The sequence below is a fragment of the Lutjanus erythropterus genome, chromosome 2 (assembly GCF_056507025.1).
Source record: "Lutjanus erythropterus isolate fLutEry1 chromosome 2, fLutEry1.hap2, whole genome shotgun sequence".
Taxonomy (NCBI): domain Eukaryota; kingdom Metazoa; phylum Chordata; class Actinopteri; order Lutjaniformes; family Lutjanidae; genus Lutjanus; species Lutjanus erythropterus.
The window spans coordinates 20636026-20658265 of record NC_139318.1 but is presented as its reverse complement, the minus strand read 5'-3'; the positions used below and the strand labels follow the sequence as shown (position 1 = coordinate 20658265).

The 22240-nt window shown below is 38.1% G+C and overlaps 2 protein-coding genes across 2 annotated transcripts; both read left to right on the top strand.

The window, feature by feature from the left end:
- Window positions 1-882: 882 nt before the first annotated feature.
- Window positions 883-12484, top strand: prelp (proline/arginine-rich end leucine-rich repeat protein). Its single transcript, XM_084731383.1, has 7 exons — window positions 883-1020; window positions 7271-7706; window positions 7804-7989; window positions 8834-8991; window positions 9112-9308; window positions 12091-12166; window positions 12319-12484. Exons 2-7 carry the CDS (start codon window positions 7275-7277, stop codon window positions 12407-12409), a joined length of 1140 nt encoding a protein of 379 aa, XP_084587509.1. The 5' UTR covers window positions 883-1020; window positions 7271-7274; the 3' UTR covers window positions 12410-12484.
- Window positions 12485-17292: 4808 nt separating this feature from the next.
- Window positions 17293-20741, top strand: il19l (interleukin 19 like). Its single transcript, XM_084744529.1, has 5 exons — window positions 17293-17451; window positions 17814-17876; window positions 18640-18792; window positions 18876-18938; window positions 20308-20741. Exons 1-5 carry the CDS (start codon window positions 17293-17295, stop codon window positions 20398-20400), a joined length of 531 nt encoding a protein of 176 aa, XP_084600655.1. The 3' UTR covers window positions 20401-20741.
- Window positions 20742-22240: the final 1499 nt, after the last annotated feature.

Below are 22240 nucleotides of genomic sequence, written 5' to 3'. Positions count from 1 at the left end.
AATTCCATATAACTCACGGCATACAGGAGTTGTTGAAGTTGTTCCTGTGGAGCTCTAAGCAAAATTATGTTACAGAGCCATGGCTGATGCAGTTGGCAGCAAATAAGCATCTTTATTAGAACAAAAATGTAATTTTGGCAAAGACATCCATGATTATAATGCAGAGCAATAGGGCAAAAACTGAAAAAATGCAATGCTGGGGACAATGACCTCTCAAGGTCATCAGAGATCAGGTAATTGCCTCCACCTCTGAAATAAAACCTTGGGATATGTAGTTTATATGCTGAAACTATTGGTTGGTTTGGTTTAGTCATAAAATGCACAACTGGTTTTTCTATCTGCCCTACTATGATGCTAGAGATTTAAAAAAAAATCCTCCTTGTCATTTGACCGACACAGAAAAGATGCCATGGAGTCAGCGGAGAGATGCTGCTAATGAAAAGCACATGACTGGATATGAGTGCAGTCATCTAAACAATAGTGGGGTGGGAGGGAGACAGAGGGTAGATGCAATTACAGCTGGGCTTTCCCTAACAGAGGTCCAGTGTTCACAGCATTTTCTCAAAGCCTTCTGATATAGAAACACAAGCCTGTGCATACACACAAATATGCAAACATGCGCCCCTCTTCTTTCTTTCTGTCCATTTGAAACAAACATTCTCATGCTGTGCTGCAAGACAACAAAATAATAACAAACTGTGATACAGTTCAGACACATGAAAGAGTCAGCGGTCTTCCAGAAGGAATTAAGATTAAACCTCACTGGCCGTGAGCCGAGCAGAGGGGGAGAAAGAACCACTGTGACCTTCAGAGGGAAAAAAGCCAGGGAACAAACCCAACAGGCAGGCTTGTCCACCAAAGGAGAGAGAGAGACGGAGAGAGGAGGGGAGGGTTTGGGACGGAGAGAAACAGAGGAAGAGAGAGAGAGAGAGGGAGGGGAAGGAAAAGAGTGAGAGAGGCAAAGAAGAGAAAAGACACAAAACTTGCGAGTTGACAAAAGAGGGCAGGTACCAGAGGCAGGTAAGAAACTTTATTTGTTGTTTCCAGGAGGGGCTGTTTTAAATGGGACATTATCAATAAGATACAGGCAGGAGTGTGTTTGTGTGTGATCCAGAGAGAGGCTTAAAGAGCAGTGTGTGTGTGTGAGTATGTGTGTATGGACTGACGGGGAATCCTGGCACAGGCACGGCTGGGCCATGCTGCTGTGTTTCTATAGAAACGCTGTGCCATACAGAGTGGTACTCTGTCCTCCAGCAAGGGAGCTGCTGCAAACTTCAGCTCCACTGCTTTTCTTCATTCCTGTGTGCTCACCTTGGTTTGATTTCAGCTTTTTCCATCAACAGCTACTGCAGTGCAGTTAAAATATGAAGAGTGAAGCTTTAGTCAAGCTCATGAAAATTCTCTGCTGCTTACTCTGGCTGGTGGAGAGACATCTTCATTTTTGCATCTCATCAGGTGGATACTCAAGTACACTAACACAAGATGGTTTTTTTGCATAGATTAAACCTACTACAAGGACTTTTTAATGGGTTATGAAACAGTTTCAGTTTAATACTGATGCCTCTATATGACCTATATGAGCAAACAAAATCATCAGTGAGAAGATTGGCTATGTCTATAAAGTTGTTCTTTCTCCTTGAAATCAGATTAAAGTCAGTCAAAGTTAGAGTGTGTAGTGTGTTAGCCAGTTAAAAAGAAGCAGGATGAGAATTTTATTTATATAATTGTATTTTTTGACATTATATTCTGTGATTATTACAGTGGAAACACCACCGCCTTTGTCCAGAAATACTTTTGTAGTAGCTTTAAACAATTTTGTAATTCCAAATTCTGATGGGTCATATGCCTGAATTAGTGGTAACCAAAGGCCAAAATAAAACTGAGGAGGAATATTCTGAAAATGTGGGGGAAACAATTGAATTGGTCATCCCATGTTTGTTCTAAATCACAGGCTGTAGTGAATCATGCATAGTAAAAGGGTTGAACTTTAAAAAATGCCTCTGTGACGTGTGTGAAGAATGTAATAGGAAAACAATGATCAGGAGAAAGAAGCAGTGGAAACAGGGCAGCAGACTGCTTGAAGTGTTTGAAGTGTTTCTCTATTCTCATTTTACTACAAATTAAAAGCATTTTATTTTAGTGTACTGATAACATTATCATCTGTTTTAGTCAGTTTGCTTCCTAACTCCCTCATTGCACATCCAGATTGATGTACTATAGATGTACTATAGATGTACTATAGATCCCATCTGTGCACAACCACTGCAGGACTGCCCCACCCACATGAGGAAATGTTTTGGCAATCATGTAATACTATTGCAGAGTGTCTGCTAGTGATGAGTCTCTCAGTAATTCTGTAACCATGACATTTTCAGTGCATGCTAGAGCATTAAGTACATCTTGAAGTTAAGGCGGACTTAACTGCACATAACCATGTTATAGATACATAGAGATGAGTCATAACAGTCAGTACATGCAATCTGCATGATTGCACTTATATCATCATATGTGTTATTGGAGATATTTTTGTAATTGTGTTGATTAGTTACAGGTTTTTTTTTTCAGATATTTGGGTCAGATCTCTGCTGTGCATGACGTGGTTCTTATTCATTGTTTTTTTTAGTGGTCTTACAAAACTGTGGTGATTATTTTCAGTTAAAGGAATCACAGTGCCAGTTCTGCCAAACAAAGAGAAAATTGCATCGGAAAGAACTCTTTGTCAAGGATTTTGTGGTAACAGAGAGGTTTGTTTGAAAGCCGCTCGTAAATGAGAATTATCTTTTATGGTTTTTTTAATTGTTCTGATATACATGGACATAAACAACAGTCTGGATGCAAAGATGTTGACTAAGGATATTAGTAACTCCTATGGAGATCTCTCAGGAGAACTTTTACCTTGTAATACCACACAACAAAAATGCACAGATTTCAAAACCATTTTTTTCATTTTCAAAAACAGCTGAAACTCAAAACATCTAAACATCTTTACTCATGGGAAAGTAAATATTTTTTTAATGCTTTAATGTCAAGTTTGAGTTATGGCTAGTCTTAATGTAACTGGACATGTTTGGAATTTTAGATATGGATGATTGGATTGAACTTGAGGTTCTATATACATTTGTTGATCTTGGAAACAGCAGCTGAGAAAACATTTCCACCAGTGATAGAAAGTAACTAAGTATATTTAGTCAAGTACTTTACTCAGACTGTACTTGTATTTGTACTATTTCTATTCTGTTATTTTATACTTCTACTCCACAGCATTTTAGACACCTATACTAACTGTACTAGCTACTTATTATATGCTTCTATGATATGATATATATGACATAATACAGTACAAAAATACTAATCTACCCATTAATATACAAAATATCTCAAACTGACTCTACATGGATGCCTTACAGCATTAAAATGCTATTACTGTACATGTATTCTTCAGTGATAAAATCAGGTATTGTATTATAATATTACACTGTGAGAGCAGCCATTCTTCACAACAACAGCTTTTACATGGATACTTTAAGTACATTTTCCTTTCTCAAGTGACATTTTGAATTCTTGTAATGGAGTACTTTTTGACCATGGTACTTATACTTTTCCTTTAGTTAAGTGCTTCTTCCACCACTGTTTCCCAAAATACGTCCATTTAGTGGCTATTGCAGTGCTTTCAATCATACAACATGAGCTTCATCAGCAGATGGAGTTTGCCAGTGTGCCGCTTCGTGATTTCCATGACAACTGGGAAAACTACATCTGCTATACAGCTCAAAATCAAAAGCTCCAGGACACCTACTAAATGGACCTTGTGTAGTGTCTTTAAAGGGAAGACTAAATTACATGGCACAATAATTGTTGGTTTTATAGTCATCTATAATGTGAACGTTGTCAGTGTATGATGAGTACAACAGAGTCTCTGACACTCTGCAATAAATGGAACTCTCATACTGATCAGATTTGCTGATCGAAGTCACAAATAACAAACCAATGAGTCAGCCTTCTCTGACTTTGAGTCGTCAGTTGTTTGCCAGACCGCAGGTTATGACAGCAGCAGTGCGATGGGAAGGAGAGCTGGTTCTGCTTTTGAACAAGGGGCTGGGAGGCTCTGGGTGGCTGAGAGGAAAAAGGAAGGGCAGTGCCAGGGAACGCTGTCAGAGAAAGGTTCAGATTTGTTTTTCCAAGCAGAACAGATTCTGGCTGTTAGCCCCATTCCTGCCCTGTGATTCATGTGTGATGTTTATCAAATTGGCCAGAGGCTTGTTGAGACTGAGCTGAAGCAAACTAATGGTGCATTTGTATGGTGATTATTTACAGCAGACTTCTGCTGATGAGGTACAATGCACAGTGCAAAAGCACAAACACACACAAACAGACAATCTGAGAAGAAGTAGATAAAGTGTGTTAGTCTCATTCTGAAGGCATGGAGGTCATTACAGTGTATACATACACAAGGCCAAAGCCTTCTTGTAGACATATTTTAAAGCGTCACAAGTGATCATTCTGGAAAGGTAACCCTAACATTAATTTTACAAAACAGAACTTACAATTTTGACTTCCAGGAAAGATCAGTAAACTTCCTCAAATATTCAGCTAACCTTCCAAAAACTTTTTAAAGATTTAACAATAACATTGAGTTTTTATAATCAGAAAAGCATGTTTTACGTAGTTTTATGTAAGATTACAATTTTAGCTTCCAGAATATGTTAAAGGCAAATGTTTAAGTAACCTTCCAGAAACCTTCAACCAACCTTTCCAGAATTTTCAATCAACATTCTCAGAACCAAAACATTTTTGGAACATTTTGCTAGCTGGTTAAGTTAGGTCCAAAAATGTAACGTAACAATAACATTGGTTTTACGTCAGAAAAACCTGCCATTTTAACATCTAGAAAATGTTAAGGGGGAACAGTCGACTGTCCTTCCAAACACAGATGTTCCCAGCACAATTTTGGAAGTGCCACCCTAACAATGACTAACTTTTCCAGAACGTTCTGGAAACGTATCAATATCATTAGTTTTATGTGAGGAAAAGGATTTTAATTTCCAGGGAACATTAAGGAGAAAAATTCAAAGTAACTTTCATGGAACATTCAGCTAACTTTCACAGAATATTCTAAAAGTGTGACGATAATGTTGATTTTTATGTCAAAAAAAAACTTGCCATTCGAGGGAAGGAACCTTACTGGAACATCCAACTACGCTTCTCGTAATGTTCTAGGAAGGTAAACCTGCCATTTAACTTTCCTAGAACCAAGAGCAAACATTACCAGAATATTTTGAGAACCAAATTTTGCTAGCTGGGAAAGTTCTACACATCTTTTCTTTGTTTTCTTTTCTTTCTTTCTTTTTTCTTTTTTCTTTTTTTTATTCTTTTACATATTTTATGTGTCATTTTTTTGTGTCATCAGTTAGGGTACACACCTTACCTCCCCTCACACCAGCTTCAAACCTAACAACATACTCATGGATGTACCTCTGCTTGCAACATTTCTATTTACCACGTGGTTTAAAAAGATACATATTGCCTCCATCAGAGTCTCGTTGGGATTTAGCTCAGTTTCCTTTGAGCCTCTCCCAGGTCAAAGAGCCTTAACCTTCCAGACCTGAACTTTATTCCCATTTCAACTCTCCCTCTGGACCAGAGCTGACAACAGAGCCTTTATCCCATAACCTTGCCTCTGCTCTCCCTCATAAGTACTAATTTCCTGTATCAGTATCCCCCTCCTCCTCCTCCTTCTGTATTTAATCAAATTAAACAAAACACCACCTACTTTTTTTGGTCACTCTCTTTCACTTCAGTTACCAAGCCACAGAGCTCCATCTCCTTTGTTTGAACTGAAAACAACATAAATTAATGTCTATTTTTACTTAATGACAAGAACTAAACACTTCATAGTATTCACAGTGACATGCTTTTGTCATCACTCACAGTTATAGAAACTCTGAAATATGCTGGAAAGCTTATATAAAGGCTCTAGATGAATATACTGCTGCTGCTACATATTTTATTTATTTTCACCTCAACGGGACACTAAAGTCATGAAGAGCAAAATTTCAACTTATATAACAGCAGCATTAGGCAGCAATATTTAATGTTGATATAGAAGTGCAGTAAAAGTTCAGGCAGCCAACTGTTAAATATATTGGTTTACAGTTTTACAGTCTCAGTATTTTCATGGTTAAGATCCAAAAGAAACCTGTTTTATGTTTGCCCATAAATTACTATATTGGCCAGTTCAAGCCTGACAGCTTCTCTCATATCAGAAACAATCAAAAGACAAATACACACTGCCACTAAATTCCTGCCAATCAAGGCAGCAGGGTTTGTACACACTTGAGAGTGTCACAGAGATCTCACACAAAGCAAGAAACACCACAAGGACCACTGTTCATGCATTTCTGTTACTAAACTTTCTGTGTGGGTAGGATGAGTTGAGCATATTGGCTGACCAACAGAGGCAAACATGGACATCTCTCCCTTAAAGGTGCTGGGAGCAACATTTACTTCCTCTAGAGGTGGAGGTAGACAACCAGAATCTTAGACCGACACAAATGACAGTAAAGTTGGGGGGGAAGCGTCATCTAAACACTCATTGCTAGAAAAAACTCAGATCATATTTTAGTGTGCTGTTCAGCTGCAATACAAGAAATATTCCAACCATGCAGCTGCCATTTTGGCTCTGGTTTCCAATGGAGACTACCAAAAATCCAACTGTGCAGTGTTGATCAAAGAAGGATTAAAGTCATATTACTAAAGTGCCTCTTTCTCATCTAAAATGTTTCCAGAGACATATTTTAGTGTGCTGTTTAGCTGAAATACAAGAAATATTGTAACAATGCAGTCGTCATTTTGGGTCTGGTTTCCAAAGGAGACAAATGACTCTGGTTCCCAGTGGAGATAAATATGGATCAATCACTGCATGGTCTATTACTCGTCTAAAATATTTTCAGGGACATATTTTCTGTTTATGTTTACCTGCAATATGAGAAAGTTAGTCACCAGGCTGCCATGTTAAAAATGGATACAGGCAAGACAGAGAACATGCACACATAGCTGTCCTGCTGGATAAACAGAGAAGCTTGGAAAACAACGTACACACAGGGAGTGTGACGTATTACTTTGGTCAGGATGACATTATTCCACTAAATCTTAACATAATAAATAGGTGTTTGCTGATACTTTGGGAAGCTGCATGTTGCGTATTGCTCATTTAACTGTACATAAGGTGGAATCTATGGATCAGCTGCCTCTGTTTATTGCTTTGCCATAGGACCATGAAGGCCGGCGCGGGACTCTTCTCTGCATTGGCTCTGTTCCTCCTGATGGGGGCAGTGTTCACCCAGAGAACTCGGTCAAAACAGCCCACCAGGCGCCCAGGCACCACCAGGAAGCCTTCTGTCCCCCAACCTGCTAGACCACCACAGCCAGAGCCCCAGGAACCTACAGACTTCCCCCCACCCATCCTGGGTCCACCTTCCATATACCCTGACTGCCCCCGAGAGTGCTTCTGCTCCCCGAGCTATCCAAATTCTCTCAACTGTGAGAACCGGAACATCCGTGCGATCCCTCTCATCCCATTTAGAACCCACTACTTGTACCTGCAGAACAACTACATCTCAGAGGTGACGGCAGAGCCGTTCGTCAATGCCACTGAGGTCCGCTGGATAAACTTGGCTAATAACCGCATTCATCGAATAAACAAGCAGGTCAGGAAGCGTCCATGATTGATATCAATAATTTGAAAATACCTTGAAACCATCCAAAAATGATTATTTATTCTTCTTTTATGTTTATCTTGTGCAGGTATTTGAGAAGATCCCAGCACTGCTGTACCTCTATGCACAGGGGAACCAGCTCAGAGAGGTCCCTTCAGGTCTCCCAGCAAGCCTAGAACAGCTCCGCCTTGCTAGGAATCGTATTTCTAAGATCCCTGCTGGTGCCTTCAACAAGATGACAAACCTGACTATGCTTGACCTATACTACAACCAGGTAACCCTCTCTTTAAAGGTACCTTTGTTAACATCTTAATACACTGTGCTGTTTAGTTATGCATAATGTAAACCAGGCTTGGCAGGTATCTACTTTTTCATACCTTCATACCTTCCTAACATTGCACTAGTGTATATGGTATTATGAGAGTATTTGTGCAAAAGCACTCAGTTCAACTGTGGTCGCTTTAAATTGGCTTTACTTCAGTCAGTATCCCCTCAACGTAGACGGAGCTGATCGTCATAGTGATGCTTTTCCCGAATCTGGGAAACAACACACAGGAGGCTTGCTTTGGTCTTGAGAAGCTGCAGGCTTTATTCACTGATAAACTTAAACAACTGGCACCGCTCACATTTTTCTCTGCTCAACGCACATTCACTGTCACTCTCTGCCTCTCTCTCTCCTGCTCTCACTCAACAAAAGTTACACATTCACTACAATACTACTCTGTCCAATCAGTAGTCTGCAGTGTTCGTTGGCTGACCTTGATCATCAGGACTAAAATCAAAATACTCCCAAACATGAACAGGGACAGTTTCCTCTTTTACTTGTCCTGTAATTTTATCCCCCAGTTATCATCTTTCTCAGCTCAGCTGTGTTGCCTTGACCACCAGTAAAAAGACTGAAATCTGGTGGCACATGCTGTGTACTACAATACATCACCTCAGCACAGCATCTTTGTATCAAGGAGAGCCACCTGTATTTTGACGGTGCTGAAAATTGTATCATCAGGATTTCTTACTATCCTGGTAAACCGTAATAACTTGATACAGGCCAAGCCTAGTGACAACCACTTATATGTGCATCTGGAGCAAACATGATTGTCTGCTGACTTCTCTTCCAGCTGAGTGACAGTGGCCTAGGAAGAAACACATTTAAGGGCCTGACAGGTCTTATGCAGCTCAATCTGGCTCGCAACGTCCTGAAAAAGATGCCTGCAGGTGTACCTAGTGGCATCATACAGCTTTTCCTGGACAGAAACAATATAGATGACATCCCAAAGTAAGTGCACGCGTTATCACAGCCGATGACCACATATGTATACACACACTGCATGCTTTTAACACAGGGAGGATATACATTTTTACAGTTGTTCTTCTCATCAATTGTTCTCTTGTTCAGAGACTACTTCAAAGACTTCACTCACCTGGCGTTTGTGAGGCTGAACCGCAACCAGCTGAGTGATAAAGGAGTTCCCAAGGCTGTGTTCAACATATCCACCCTGCTGGACCTGCAACTATCCCACAACCAACTCGCATCTGTTCCTCTGTTCAACGGTCACCTGGAGCACCTGCACCTCAACCACAACAGCATCGAGAGTAAGTTACCTCATCAGCAATCAATACCAGCTCATGGATTGGTGAGAGTTACCCGAGGTCACTGAAAAAGGTTGCAAGTTGCAACAAAGCTGACAGGACAGTGTGAGAGATGCTAATCAAACACAGTATGTAGATGCCTATACAGTCCTGAGAAAAAGTCAGATCAGGTAGATGCAGTGAAGATATCATCTGTGTGGGTGGAGTATGTGGGGGCTTTAAAACAAGGGCCTATGTGAAAGACAAATCAAGCTCTGATTGATATCTGTTCACTAATAAGCAAATAATCTTACATCTGGAGTTGTTTATAATAAGTCAGTTGACTTAACTGTCCCATTAAATTCATTAAACAAGTTTGTTTATGTGACCTTATCTAATGTTAATCTTTAGTCACTTCATTTCAGTAATCAATATTTGTAACATGAATAGGGATGAAAGCTCAGAGAGAATTATCACCCAACTCTGCCACTCTAAAAAGCTTTCTGGCTTCTTTCATCTTGGCAAATGTGTTGTTTGGTTTGGAGTCACTACTCAAAACAATCATCTCAAGTGCAAAAAATTTATTTAAGACCCACTACACCAGTGGGGTGGGGGGGTTTGGGGGTGGAATCATTTTTATCAGTTGCTTTCCATATTGTTCTTCATAAGTGATATTAATTGGGGGGTAGGAGGGGGTGAACTTTTTCCGCTTCTGAGTTTGGATGCCAGAATAAGTTTGGAAACCACTGCACCACACAATAGCTACCCTACACCAAGGACTGATGAAGTCAGTGTCCATGAGATTGAACATCTAGCAATCTAAAGCCCAAGGTATTTCCCCCAAGAATCAGTGACTAAAATACAACTAAAAGTAGAGTGAGTATTACAGTTACATCTCTCAGGTGACTGGTAAAAAATACCCTAAAAAGAATTATAATGTCACTCAGTGCCTGATAATTGTGTAAATAGGCAGGTGTTTCCGGTTAAACTAGCTATTAAAGCTATTAAACTCCTCAAAGATCTTTTGCTCCCCTGTGGCCAAAAATGTAAATGCAGTTTTAACTCTGTGCCCCATCTGAATTTTCTTATTCTATAAACATAGCTTTAACTCTCAGTTGATAGTACTCTGAGCTGCTGTGCTTAACAATTATATTATTGACACACAATTTGTTGAACAAGCAACAACATGGCTTATTCTGTTGAAACATGATGAAATTTACAATAATGATGACCTGATACACTGTTGTATGCTGTTTCCCCAAATTGTTTAGGGAAGACACCTAAAATAAATCTTCTAACATAAAATGAACACATAATGATAAAATTCCATGTATCTCAGATGTAAAGTAAGTGATCTGAAGAATCGTTTGAGAGCTAGCCATGCTATCTTGTAGTACATGGACACTAGCACCAATACTACTTTATATAAATACCTCTGACTGTGAGACTTGCATAGACTGGTTCATGTTTATATTCCTATTTGGTCCAGCAAACTGCTTTTCAGGCAGCTCCGTTATTATTTCTGTGTCAAGACTAAAGCTGAACAAGTCTTTGCTGACAGTCAATAACATGCTTTAAATCACCCTTCAGAAATGAATTCTAATGTGAGCTATTTCATGATAATTATCTTTTATTAATTTCTGTCTTGTTGTCTTGTCTGTGATTTATTTACCCTCATTTGTTTTATTGCTTTTATACTGCTTGACCCCATTTTGCTCAACAGATTCAAGTCTTTCTTTTAATCTCTCTGTTGTTTCAAAGCAAAGTGCTATATACATCGCAGATATTAGAGATTTACACATTAAATTTTCTGCATTAAAATGTCAAAAGATACTAGACCTATGTTATATATTTTGTTTAGTTGTGCGCTTACATTATCCCAAATGTTTCCAACAATGTTCAAACACAGAGAAATCCTGAATTTATTCAAGGTAACAGTGCAGTTCCTACTAGCCGCTAGTCTTCCAGGGAAACACGAGACACTTCAGATTCATCAGTGTGAACAAGGAATGAAGTTGGTGAATGTGACTTAAAACAAGGCAAGATGATTTTATTTCTGGGTTTGGCTCCTGGCTGAGTCAGAGCTGACCCAAGTTAGAGATTAGCTAACTTACTTTAGCAACAAGTAAAGCTATCTATCCATTAGGAAACTCTCAGAGGCTGTGTTCATCCCACTGGGTTCACTGGGTGGCTGCTGAGCCTGGCTCTGTTACCTGCTTATGACAGCTAACCGTTATGGTTAGCTGTCATAAGCAGGTAAGTAAGCTGAAGCTATGTGTCCATCAAGAGACGCTGTAATTAAATAACTGAGAGAGAAGCTGAGCAGCTGGAAGACATCAGAGGGGAAACCAGAACATATATGCTCTACAACATATGATCCAGTTTCCACCAGAATCAGTAAATAAAGTTATAAAGTTGTGTTTTTGTTCTTTGAGGCCTGTGAGAAGGGGTTTCATTGGACGTTTTCCAGACTCTGAAATATCATACCCAGATACTGACATACTGGCATATAGGTGACATATAACACAATACATATGTGATTAAAAACACGCAACATCGGTTTTGACTTTATGAGAACTTTAACAATGAAAAAGAAAAAACATCTCCCATGATCCCACATCATTACACTATGTCTTCTGTTAGTTTTAATGTGAGAGAGACCCCTAGTGGCATAACGTACATATTGTGCCTTTAAATGACGAAATAAAATAATCCCATTCAGTTGTCAGCTTTTTAACTTTTTGCTCGTTTGAAGGAAAACAACATTTGAGCACTGGACGTTCATGACTGTGTGTTTTCCTGACAGGTATCAACGGCACCCAGCTCTGCCCATTCAGCCTGCAGGCCGACTTGAGTGACGACAGCCTGGTGCCCAGGCTAAGGTACGTCACCTGACATCACATCTCGGCACTCAGCAACACAAACAGGCAGGCCAACAATGGCACCCTCTGGCAGGAAGTATATAGGAACAAAAAAATGATGTCATTATGTCAGTGTGATGGCGTTAAGTTAACTACCTGCTCTGTTGCATCAGGTACCTGCGTTTGGATGGAAATCACCTCAACCCCCCAATCCCGCTGGATGTCATCCTGTGCTTCAGACACCTCCGCTCTATTGTGTTGTAGGAGAACCATGCCTAGAGGCCCTCAGGGCACACACAAACACACACTCCCACACACACACACACACACACACACACACACACATACACATACATACAAATCACAAACAACACATGTATACACACAGTACAAACTGTGCTTAGTGAAGCACAAGGTATATCCAAACGTACTTACTGTGGAACTCCAAATAAATGGAAAAACTGTAAAGCTTTAATAGATCGAGCTTTTTCAGTTTAAGTTTCATCGTTGCCAGATTCAAGAACATGAAGAGTGGATATACACACACTTAGGGTTAGGTTTTTTGTTACAGTTTATCAGTCCTTTTGTTGTTTATTAAATTACAATGTAAAAAAATGAGTATAGCCTGGAAATACAGGTACATTGACAGACTTGCTACAGATATATGGAGGGTAGTTATGTTCACTAGCCACCAAAGACAACAAACAGACCTGCAGTGGATGTCAGAAGATCCAGTTCAAAACATAACTACCATGTAGTTGAAACTGTCCCACATGTGCCTGTGATTTTCAAGGTACTCAATGTAAAAATGTCATTTTATTCTTTTCATTCTCTTAGTCTTCTGTATATTATTCTTCTGTATAAAGAAGCTTTGTACAAATAATAAAAAATAAAACATTTTCTTTGGCCATTTGAGCATGCTTCATTTTTAATTTAATTTAAAATACATATTAGATTTTTGAGATTTTTTGTAGATTAGGCACGGATCCTGGGGGGACAGAGGGGATGAGAGGGGATTCAAAGTCCCCTTTGAATTGTCATTCAAAATATATATTTAAGCTGAGTCCACTTTTGAAATAATTCACACATACGTCACTTTCTTTTTGTGGGGTGAAATGTGGGGGGTCAATACCTGTATGTCTGTGACAAAAAAGGGCTGATCACAGATTAGTTAGTGATGTTACTGAGTAAATGTGTGCCAGCTGTGCCCATAGGTCAAAGTGAAACAGAACAGGGTCTTAGTGATGATGTAACTAATGTTTTTACTGTGAAAAATGTTGCCCTACCACAAAAAAAGCTTTTAGAATAGAGTTTGATTTAATACTCTCTCAGTAAAAAGACCCCCAGGAGTAGAGGGTATTTTAACCTTAATAATTTACATGAATTGAACTGACCTACCTTCAAAGAATCAACCTTGTAAACAGCATAAATTAACATAGATAGAAGAGATGAAAACTGATTTGTTTTCTACTTCTCTCAACTCGTTGTAAACAGTAATGTAATAAACACAAACCAGGTGTGTTCATGAGATAACAACACTATTTGTTATAAAAGACATTTCATTTATTTGAAATTATGATCAAAACAAGGTAAGTGTAAGAATAATTTCAGAAATAAATTAACCTTTTGACATTACTGTCTTTCAGAGGCTGCAACAGGCTCATTTTAAATCTAGACTGATGATACTGGTATTATATAAAACTACAAGACCTAAGGAATCAAGCAAGCACATGGTGCAAACTCTATTCTATATGAACAAGAATAGGGATCATGAAACTCCACATCCACAAACTAAAGACCTGGGCCATTCAGAGGATGTATGGCTTTCCTATAGAGGTAAATTAACAATAAGGTGGTTTCTGAGAAATACCCAAAACAGAAGTAATCAACATCCAATTCCTAAAAAAAAAAATATTTCTTACAGAAACATCAAATGCCAAATGTCAATTTTTTTTCATAGCATGAATTTTTCTGTGATGTTTGGTCTTGGTGTGTTAATGTGGCATTTTGGAGGGATTTTTGATCATTTTTATCAATTCTTAAGTGGTCAGAGATGATTAAATTGTACACCAAATCTGTGCAACAAATGGAATCAGTTCAAATATTGCTGCAACAACAAGACACGATCGAGCACGAGAACAGCCACCATATACTTAAATCATAATGTTCTAAACCCTCAAAGTCTAAACTTTCAAAATGTGAATAGGCACCCAAAGAAAACACAATATTTATTACATTGATTATGACTAGAAAAAAGTTGATACAGTGTTGAGCTGCATTTCAAATTAATCCTCAGCTTCCAGCTTTCAGATAATGTGTACCACTTCTGTGTGGGATACTGCTGACCTGCTCTCTCTCTCTAAAGATAAAAGTGAGGAAATGTCAGAAAACTATACAATTCAATAAAAACCTCTCTATGAACTCATTCTTTTTAGATTTTGTTGCAACTGATACTGAACGCTGTCTGTCTGGCTTCATTAGTGATGACCTCTAGTGGTTAGAAACAAGCACTAGGCAGCATTCCAGAGCTGGGAAGCGCCGTCAGCTATTTTTACTGCAGACGCTGACGTGTAGGCCTACACCTCCCAGAGGGAAATGTGGAAATTCTGCACTTCCTTATTTAAAGTTATTGCAAATTGCTATGGATTCCATTATACCTGTTTCCATCGGACTTCCCTGCTCTCAGTTCTTTCCACTGCAAGTAAATTTTCTGCAGTCATCAGAAATTAACCTGGCCAAACAAGCAGGTGAGCAGGTCTGGTAGGTGTTTCCGATCAGGACTTGTCTGACTGGAGTGATGCCGTCACTGCCGGAGAAAGTGCTCCTCAAGGATAACGAGGAGGGTTATGTCTTACACTGTGCTGGAGGAGGTTTAATTTCCAGAGCTGAACAGCGAGAGCTGGTGTTCTCCAGCCCTCCCACTCCCACAAGAGATGCACATTAGACCACAGACCCTGTGTTTGTCTTAAGGAATCCCCCCGAGTGATGTGGTTTTAGGTTTGAGGATAACAAAGCCTTCATAGTCGGTCAATGATACTCATTGTGTGTTTCTTTTTTGTCACATTTTCCTGAAATTATGTTAGTTGAGTTTTTATTGGGTTTTTTTTGTTAAAGGTCCATTTTATTCAGTTTCTATGCAGTTTTACATGTGTACAATTTAAAAAATATGATAAGATTAGACATAGTCAAACTACGTAGAATCATTACAAATTCCAGTCAATCAAAACAGCCAACCCCATTTCTTGTTTTGTTCTTGTTGTCCCAACTTCCATAAAATGCAATTAAAGTTAAAACAGTCTATTCCTCCTTTTGCTGGAGACCCCCCTACAACCTACTCAAGGACCACTGAGAGCAGATACAGTTACGTCTGTGAAAACACAAAGATATTTGCTATCGCTGCAAAATACACACATCAAAACAGTGGGTCCAGGACCAACAAGGATGCTTGAGTAAGGTAAGGTAAACTTTATAGTCTCACAGAGAAATTTGTTCTGGACTCAAAGTTACTGCTTCACACAACATACTACAAACATATAAAGAGAAGAGCATACATACACTTCCATAGACGTGCTGAAAATTCAGTTTTGAGTGTGCGACACTCTCCTTAAAATAATAAAATTAATATTAAAAAGACTATATTCTCAAATCATAAAGCCAGGTAAAATCAAGCCAGTTTAAAAAACGATAAAACCACGTAAAAATCAACAGCTTTCAAATGATAAGGGTAAACAAGCTAGATAATAATCAGGTTGCAATATCCTAGTCCCCCTAGTCCCTAAATGAACGTCATGTAGTTTTACATGTTGCTTTTTGTTATTTTCAAGGAGGATGGGATGAATTAATTTTAGAACCAGTTTAATCTAAATTTTGCCATTCTGAGCCATCAGTTTGAAAAGAGCAGCTGAAATTGAAGTTCACAATGTGTGGTGGGTCATTAGTATCTTCTGTGTCTCTCTGTGTTCAGGTAGTGGGTTGTATTGGGTCCCCAGTTAAAGGAGGAATAGAACAATTTAACTTATATTACATTTTTATGCCTCAGCACCAGCATCAGCCGTGGCCGGAGGCATTATGTTTTCAGGTTGGCCATCTGTACATCCCATTCTCATTCATGTAAATAATATGTCACTGAATGCCTTGATGGAATTTCTCCAAATTTGGGTTCTTCTTAGAAAGCGTTTACCTTGCAAAACATGTTTTTGGCCATAAATCATGATCAGATGCTAATTATGACAAAATTTCAAAATGTCTAATAGGATAAAATGATGCGGTGATGACATTTTACATCCAAAATGTCAGAGACATCATGAAAATGTTTGGGCACCCCTGCTCTAAAATAATAGAGCAACACATTTTAAAAGATCATTAGCCAAATGATGTAATGAGTATTTTTAAATGAGGACACAGAGCTGAATGAATGAATGCTGCAGAGGAATGACGACACTCTGATCTGGTGAATGACTCATGAAATAATTACCCAGCACATCACTGGCAGCAAGAGTTTTTTTTCTTCACGCCGCACATCAGGAGGAAGAAATCTTTGATCGTTCCTTTTACCTTTCTTCTAATCTGGTACTGAGACACTTCCTCTAATTGCAACACACTTCCTTCTCCTGTAAACTAACGTGTGTGCATGTACATGTACATGTACATGTACAGGTGCATGTGTGTGTGTGTGTGTGTGTGTGTAGCTGTGCAATACCTGGTGAAAATCCCCCTCACTCCACTATAAAAGGAGACAGCATGGGGACACAAAGGCACATCATTCCCAGGACTCTTCCTCTGAGTGACACACACACACAGGTGAGTGCAGACACAGGTGGAGCTGGTTGAGGTCAGGGTGGTGGTGGGTAACAACAACTGAGATTTTGAAATATCATGAGAGAATCTATGCAAATATCATGACATTTTAACAATGTTTCATGTGCTCTGAATGCACACAGATGAATTTTTAGTATAATATTAGTTTAATAACAGAAAAGTATAATTATTATTTATTTTGTCATTTATTAAGCAAAATGCCAAACATTTGCTGGTTCTATTTTATCATTTTTGTAAATGATTGTTTACAAATCATTTACAATTTTTGTTAACTGTGGTTGGTTAACAAAATGTTTTTTTTTTAGCTTTTACACCAGATAATCACAGTGATGATGAAGATGCTGCTCGGCCGCTCACTCTGCCTGCTCCTCCTGCTCAGCTGTCTGAGTGAACTCATGGAGAGCCGGACTCTGCAGCTGAACAGCTGCTCTGTCAACGTTCACACACATGAACTGCGCAAATATTACTCCACCATACGACCAAATGCGGTGAGTTTAATACAGACACACTTTCCATACCACTAACTAAAGATAAATTATGGAAATCAACAAATGCAGCTGCCTCGTCCAGTGTAACATGCAGACACAGATGGTGACTTTTTCCCCCCAAAAAATTATTTTATTGACATTTTCTTTATAACATGTAATAACGGAAGAAGTCATTCTTCAAACGTGTAACAATAATGCAAAAGAAAAAAGCAGCCACAAGAAGGAAGGGAAAAACAAAAGGAAGAACAAAAAACCTCATCACCAGAATATCAGCAACAGTTGACAGCAAACACTGTTTATGACACTCTTAATAGAAGCTTATGAGTGATTGTCGTTTGTTGTTTGTGGTCTTTGCATTACAGATCGCAGGAGACAGTGAGGTCGGAGTAAAACTTCTGGACAAATCATTGATTAAGCAAGTTCAGGTGAGTCTTTGCATTACTTTTACTATGTAGTGCTTATAAGGTGACCAGATCACCCCCAAAAAAACCCAAACATGGAACAAAGAGTATATTTGTGTGGGACAATGTGGGACATATTACCAATGCTGAGAGGTACTCATAAATTTCATATTTAAAAAAGAAAAATTTCATATTAATTTCATATTAAAAATGTCATATTATAAAATATTCTGGCCATTGCTTGTAACATGTCTGGGCTTTGTTCTCTGGTAGATTCAGTAGCACACAATAGACAATAGATAAGTAGTTTCCCAGTTCTAACTGCATTTCCCTTTCTTTGTGATAGTTTTTATCATATTCTGCCTAAATCTGCATAGCTTGTGACTTCATGATGACTTGTAATTTTCCCTGCTGGGTGTAAGGTAGCAAAGATGGTAACAGGTTAACCTGCACTTGACCTACGTGTTTGCACAGGGATTAACACTAATACTTATGGCAATAAAACTCGGTGGTCCCAGGGGACCATCTACATGGAACATTTGGTTGCCACAGAATATTTTTGTGTTGCTATGGGCCAACAGGCCATAATGTCAAACCCTGGCGCAGTTAAACTCAGTGTGACATCAATCACAGTCAGACACCTGGTCATCCTACTGTAGATCTTTCTATCCAAAATTTCTGTCTATGATTTTGAATATTTCTCTACCCTAAGTCATACAAGGCCTAAGGCTTTATAAGCAGTGTGTATGAGAGCTGTTGTAATTTGACCTCTATGTATCTCGATCAGGATGGTCAGACATGCTGTTTCATACGTCTTGTGCTGCGTTTCTACGTTGAGAGAGTGTTCAGCAACTACGCCTCCTCTCAGCCACAGGACCAACGCTGCTCCAGCGCTCTGGCCAACTCTTTTGTCAGCATCAGGAAGGACATACATAAATGTGTAAGTTATCTGTTCAATAATAAATGAGTTCTAATTAAAAGCAGCAATGAACTGTATTAAAAATTGCGCTTTCCTCTTTTCAGCACTGTATCTGCGCAGAGGAAACACAGAGAACAGTCGACTCCCTGCATGCTGAGTTTATTAAGGTATGTCAACATGTCTTCATGTACCACGTTCTCACAGTGGACTGCAAAGGGTGCTGAAGTGATGAAATTCATGTTTTCAAATGACATCTTAGTTGTTAGAGTAGTGTTCATTACTACATTTGATCCAAATTCACAAATATTCTATTCTGAATATCTTATTATATTAAACATATCACATCACTATATCAGTAAGGTGTTACTCAGTGTTCCTGATTGTCCTACAATTTATTACACTTAGTTACATATCTATAAGAAATGTAGCACAGTGTACTCCTAAAACTAAATGAGGTTTTGAAAGTAAACAGTAATCTGGAGGTCATTAATGAAAAACATTTTTCCAAATAAATACAAAATGTATTTATTTTTTTGGCCGAGTATCCTGATAGGCAGAGGTGGAAGAAGTATTCAGATCCTTTACTCAAGTAAAAGTACCAGTACAGTAATGTAAGATACTCCATTACAATTAAAAGTGTTGTATTCAAACGCTCCTACTTGAGTGAAAGTACAGAAGTATTGTGTGTATGTTAGCAAAAAGCAATTAAAGTGATAAAAGTGAAAGTACTCATTCTTTCTTAATTATTTAAATTAAAATATCTGAACAGTTAACAGTTTAAATGTCTCTTTAGTGGAAGTGACAATAACTCAGAGATCTGAAACATGACAACAAGATACAGCCCTTCATTGTAAAAGAACATCTGGTTTAATTTTTAACAATGTGTTGAATTACAATAAACTTATCAAATATATGTGATTTTTATCATTTTAAAACAAAACAGTTTTGTTGTAGTAATTTAATCTTTAACTGAAAAGTATCTAAAGTAACTAAAGCTGTCGAATAAACTTTAGTACTGTAAAAACTACAATGTTTGTCTCCCAATTGTAGCTGAGTAGAAGTATAAAGTTGCAGAAAATGGAAATATTCAAGTAAAGTACAAGTATCTTAAAATTTTACCAGTGAGTTTACCATTTCAGTGACCTGATGTCTTCTTTGGACAATAACATTTACCGTTAAACTGTAAAATATCCTGCTTCCATTTACATATCTTATTCACAAGTGTTTGATCAACACATTTGAGGGATCAGTGCAATATTCACTGATATTTACATATCTGAATTTTTTTTTATCCCCTAATGTTCTTGAAATTTTCCACTTTTGGTCAGGCGCCAGAATTTACTTAACTAAATTTTAATGAGAGTTCATTAATCCAGCTAAATGGGTTTGAAAGATTACAGCTGCATCTTCTATTAAATAAACCCCACTTACTCAATAGAAACAGAGCAAACAGAAAATTGTTTATATGCTGTTCAGCTCATCATTAAATCGCCTGTTCTTTTCTTGCTCCATTTCTTCCTCCTTCACTCTGAGCAGCTGGAAATAAACCAGGCGGCACACAAGGCTGTGGCAGAACTGGACACGGTGCTGGAGTGGCTGGAGGATCTGGGCCAGAAAACGCAGTCATGATGTGACAAGTCCCCAAGCGAAGAATGTAATTCTTAACCTGACATTACTTGTAAGCAGAGTGAAGGTCAGGAACGTGTTCATGTCTGTGCCCTTGCACATTTCTTAGTGCATTTCCATTATTTTATTTTTCATTTCTTAATGCATTTCCTCTATTTTGTACTTGAATTGACTCAATGTGTATGTTATGTGACTTTTTGATGCAATATTTATAATTAAAATGACATGAATGTATTTATATTTTTCAAAAACAAAAAGTTGGTAAGGTATTATATGTGTGGTTCTACTGTCAGGTTATTATGCAGCCTAAAGAAACTGTTTAATTTATACATTGTCATTTTAACATTTTTTAATTTGAACATCAATAAAAAAAAACTTAACTTACTAATTTTGTTTCATTTCAACACAAAGACATGATCTCTGCTCTGTATTACCATCTAGTGGTGATCAGTGAAAACACAAATGTGAAAAATGCTTGAAGCCAACACAGGTCAGCATCATCATCATTTACAGCAGTAGCAGAAGGAGCGAGATGGTTGGTTACAACCTCCTAAAAAATCATTAATGGTCTTTTAGAAGAAATAGATTTTAGAACAGTTAAATTAAGCAATATGTTAATAGAGTTCATTAGTCTCACTAGTTTATCTAATATCATCATATCAAAAAAGCAAATACACAGAGAACAGAACAGAAAACAACGCACACTCACTTGATTCTCATTTTCTCTGGATTTTAAACTTAGAATCTTTCTTCCTCCTTTTCAAAGTTAAAATGTCAGCTTGCTTTTTTGTGGTGCTACAGTCTTGAAAAACAGGAAGTCACAGCTGTGTTCCAAATCACATACAAGATTAGTGATACCAGGCCAGTGCTACAGTTCAGTTCTCAAACAGTTTTACTGGGGGTCCAGGTTTAAAAAGTAGAAGTCCAGCATTCAGTGTCCTAAAATACATGTTATCAGCTAAATGTACGCAGTATAAATACTCGTTCTTCAGAAAAATGGCTCCTGTGATTGATATATTATGATATTTCTATATTGTTAATACTGATGCAACAATGTCTAAATTTTACTACTATTGTCTGGGTGACCAAGATGGAGTTAGTTCAGATACAGTTAAATAGTTTAGTTCAATGGTTCCCAACCTAGGGGTCAAGGCCTCTTGAAGCATCACAAGATAAATCAGGAAAGAATGACAAAACAAAAATGTGCTGCACAAATTTATACTATTTTTTCTTCATTTTCTCAACTCTTACTATAGCTGCCAGATAAATGTAGCTGAATAAAAAGTATGATATTTGTCTGTGAAACGTATAAAGTACGGATGCAGTATGAAGTCGCTTAAGATGGAAATACAAGTACTGCAAAATTGTAAGCAGTAGTGTTTCCACCACTGTACACCTACAAAATATAGCATTAAGAAAATGTTTTTGTTGATGATCTCATTTGCTGCTTGTAGGTCATATCATCATTAAACTGAAGTCAGTGTCGAACATGTGAATTATTGTTATTGTATGGCAGTAAGTGGTGCACATTATAAATATAAATAGAGAATAAATGATGGGTTGTAGTTGCTGTCAGGGGTGGATAAAGTCCAGGATGAGTCTACTGGATGAATAAAAAATAGTTAATTCTTTAAATGGTCATACTTTCATGAGCCTCCAGTCGTGTGCACAGCTGTCTAAGCACTTCAGTGATTGGAAGAAGTACTCTGACTGAGCTGCTTCATGAAAAACACAACTATATACACAGTAGCAGAATCAAAATCTTGCTGACACACATAAATAAACCCACAACTGAAATGTCAGCAATTTGGTGTCTAAAAAAGCAGACGTGTCTAAAATTCAA